Raw genomic sequence first — 1,491 nt, forward strand, 5'->3', positions numbered from 1 at the left:
CCTCAGGGAGTCTTGAGCCGCTACATAAATTTTTGAGATGCATGTTTATAAGGATTCCAAACCCTGCCATCTTGAATGTACCCGGTTTTGGTTGGTCGGGTCCACTCTGGCTGTGTTTTCTGTTCTGCGAATTCACTTGTAACACAAGTAAGTTCGTCTCAGAGGCCACAGTTTTATAGGATCTCAGAATGCATACAGTGAAGGAATGGAAGTCACCGCTGATCCTCAATCCAGTTTCTATCGCTACCAGTGCTGGATAGTTGCAAAGAAGTTGAATGACGTTGCTGCGGTGGACGTAGTTTTCACTTAAATTTTCTCTCTATACTGCTATAATAATATGAGCACGCATTTCTCAGTCTAGGTGCCTATTTTTCCCTTCTGTTTGCTTGAAACAATCTAAAAACATACCCCTTCGTAAGGGAAATTGTCCGCGTACGACAACTGCCTGGTTGTACCACAACTTTATTTAAAAGAAGTGAATTTTTTTTGAATCTGTTTATCACAGTTTTTAAAAGATACCTAATCTTTAATACAACAAGGCCTCCTTATTCAATTACTACTCGGCAGTGAAATTTATGAGAGATGGAAAAATCACGATATTACATTCGTATTGATGAGCTTATTATATAAACTGTTATGAGATACATGGGCACCCAATTTTTAAGTATAATTAATGCACTTTTCTTTAGTTTAATTCCCTAACCTACCGTTTGTGTGGCAAAAAATGATCCTTTTTTCTGTTGATAAATACCGAAACGATGCACGTTTTGCCAAATTTTAGAATTAAGGTTTTAAGCTATGTGTAAATAAAGGAATTGTTAATCATTTAACTTCGTGTTTGCGTATTATAGCAAACTTGGGTAAACAGAGACAAATACAAAATGTACAGTGGTTCTTGTTTCAAGGTCATGATTGAGGAGCAGCCTGCGCCATTCAAATCGGACTTGGATCATCTGATTTTCGGGATATGTATTCCACCGTACGTTTGATCGGAGAAAGTGATGACGGCAAATGTGGGTATTGTGGGGACTCCGAATCTAGTAAATCAACTTGGTGTAAGTACATTATATTTTCAGTCTCAGATACCATTACCGATGTACTTACTGCACAGGACTACAAAATCCTGATGGACAGTGGCTGGCGTCGGTACCGTCAGCACTTTCTTTCTTAGCTTATATGTTTAGTTGTGGCAGACTTACTTATAAGCCAAACAATCGTAAAACATGTTGTCCTGCGTACACAATTCGATGCGATGCAGTGAATTTCCGAATTTCCAAAGCGCAGAAGAAGGTTCTGCGAGTTGTTAACACTTATTTGAATGCTGGAGAAAGTGTTAAAGCTGATGCACAGCGCTCTGCTACAGCTGACTGTCGTGGAGACCGCCCAATTGAACTGGATTCTCTTCTGTGTAGTTCACAAAATATTAGTTTGCATGCCTCTGGAGATTCAGGATTTCCTTCTGGACGTAAAGCAGATCCTGCCAGCACGGGC

At 39.7% G+C, this 1,491-nt stretch overlaps 1 protein-coding gene across 1 annotated transcript in view; it reads left to right on the top strand. All coding sequences in view use genetic code 11, as the record gives it.

The window, feature by feature from the left end:
• Positions 1-881: 881 nt before the first annotated feature.
• The window catches only part of EGR_09988 (Arginyl-tRNA--protein transferase), a gene marked incomplete at both ends in the record, with an annotated part of 1,247 nt that continues 637 nt past the window's right edge, over positions 882-1,491 (top strand). The window contains one exon of the mRNA XM_024499237.1: positions 882-979. Coding sequence (XP_024346354.1) covers positions 882-979 — 98 coding nt within the window. The remainder of the gene's footprint in view (positions 980-1,491) is intronic.

This window comes from Echinococcus granulosus, assembly GCF_000524195.1.
Source record: "Echinococcus granulosus chromosome Unknown EG_S00181, whole genome shotgun sequence".
Lineage (NCBI taxonomy): Eukaryota > Metazoa > Platyhelminthes > Cestoda > Cyclophyllidea > Taeniidae > Echinococcus > Echinococcus granulosus.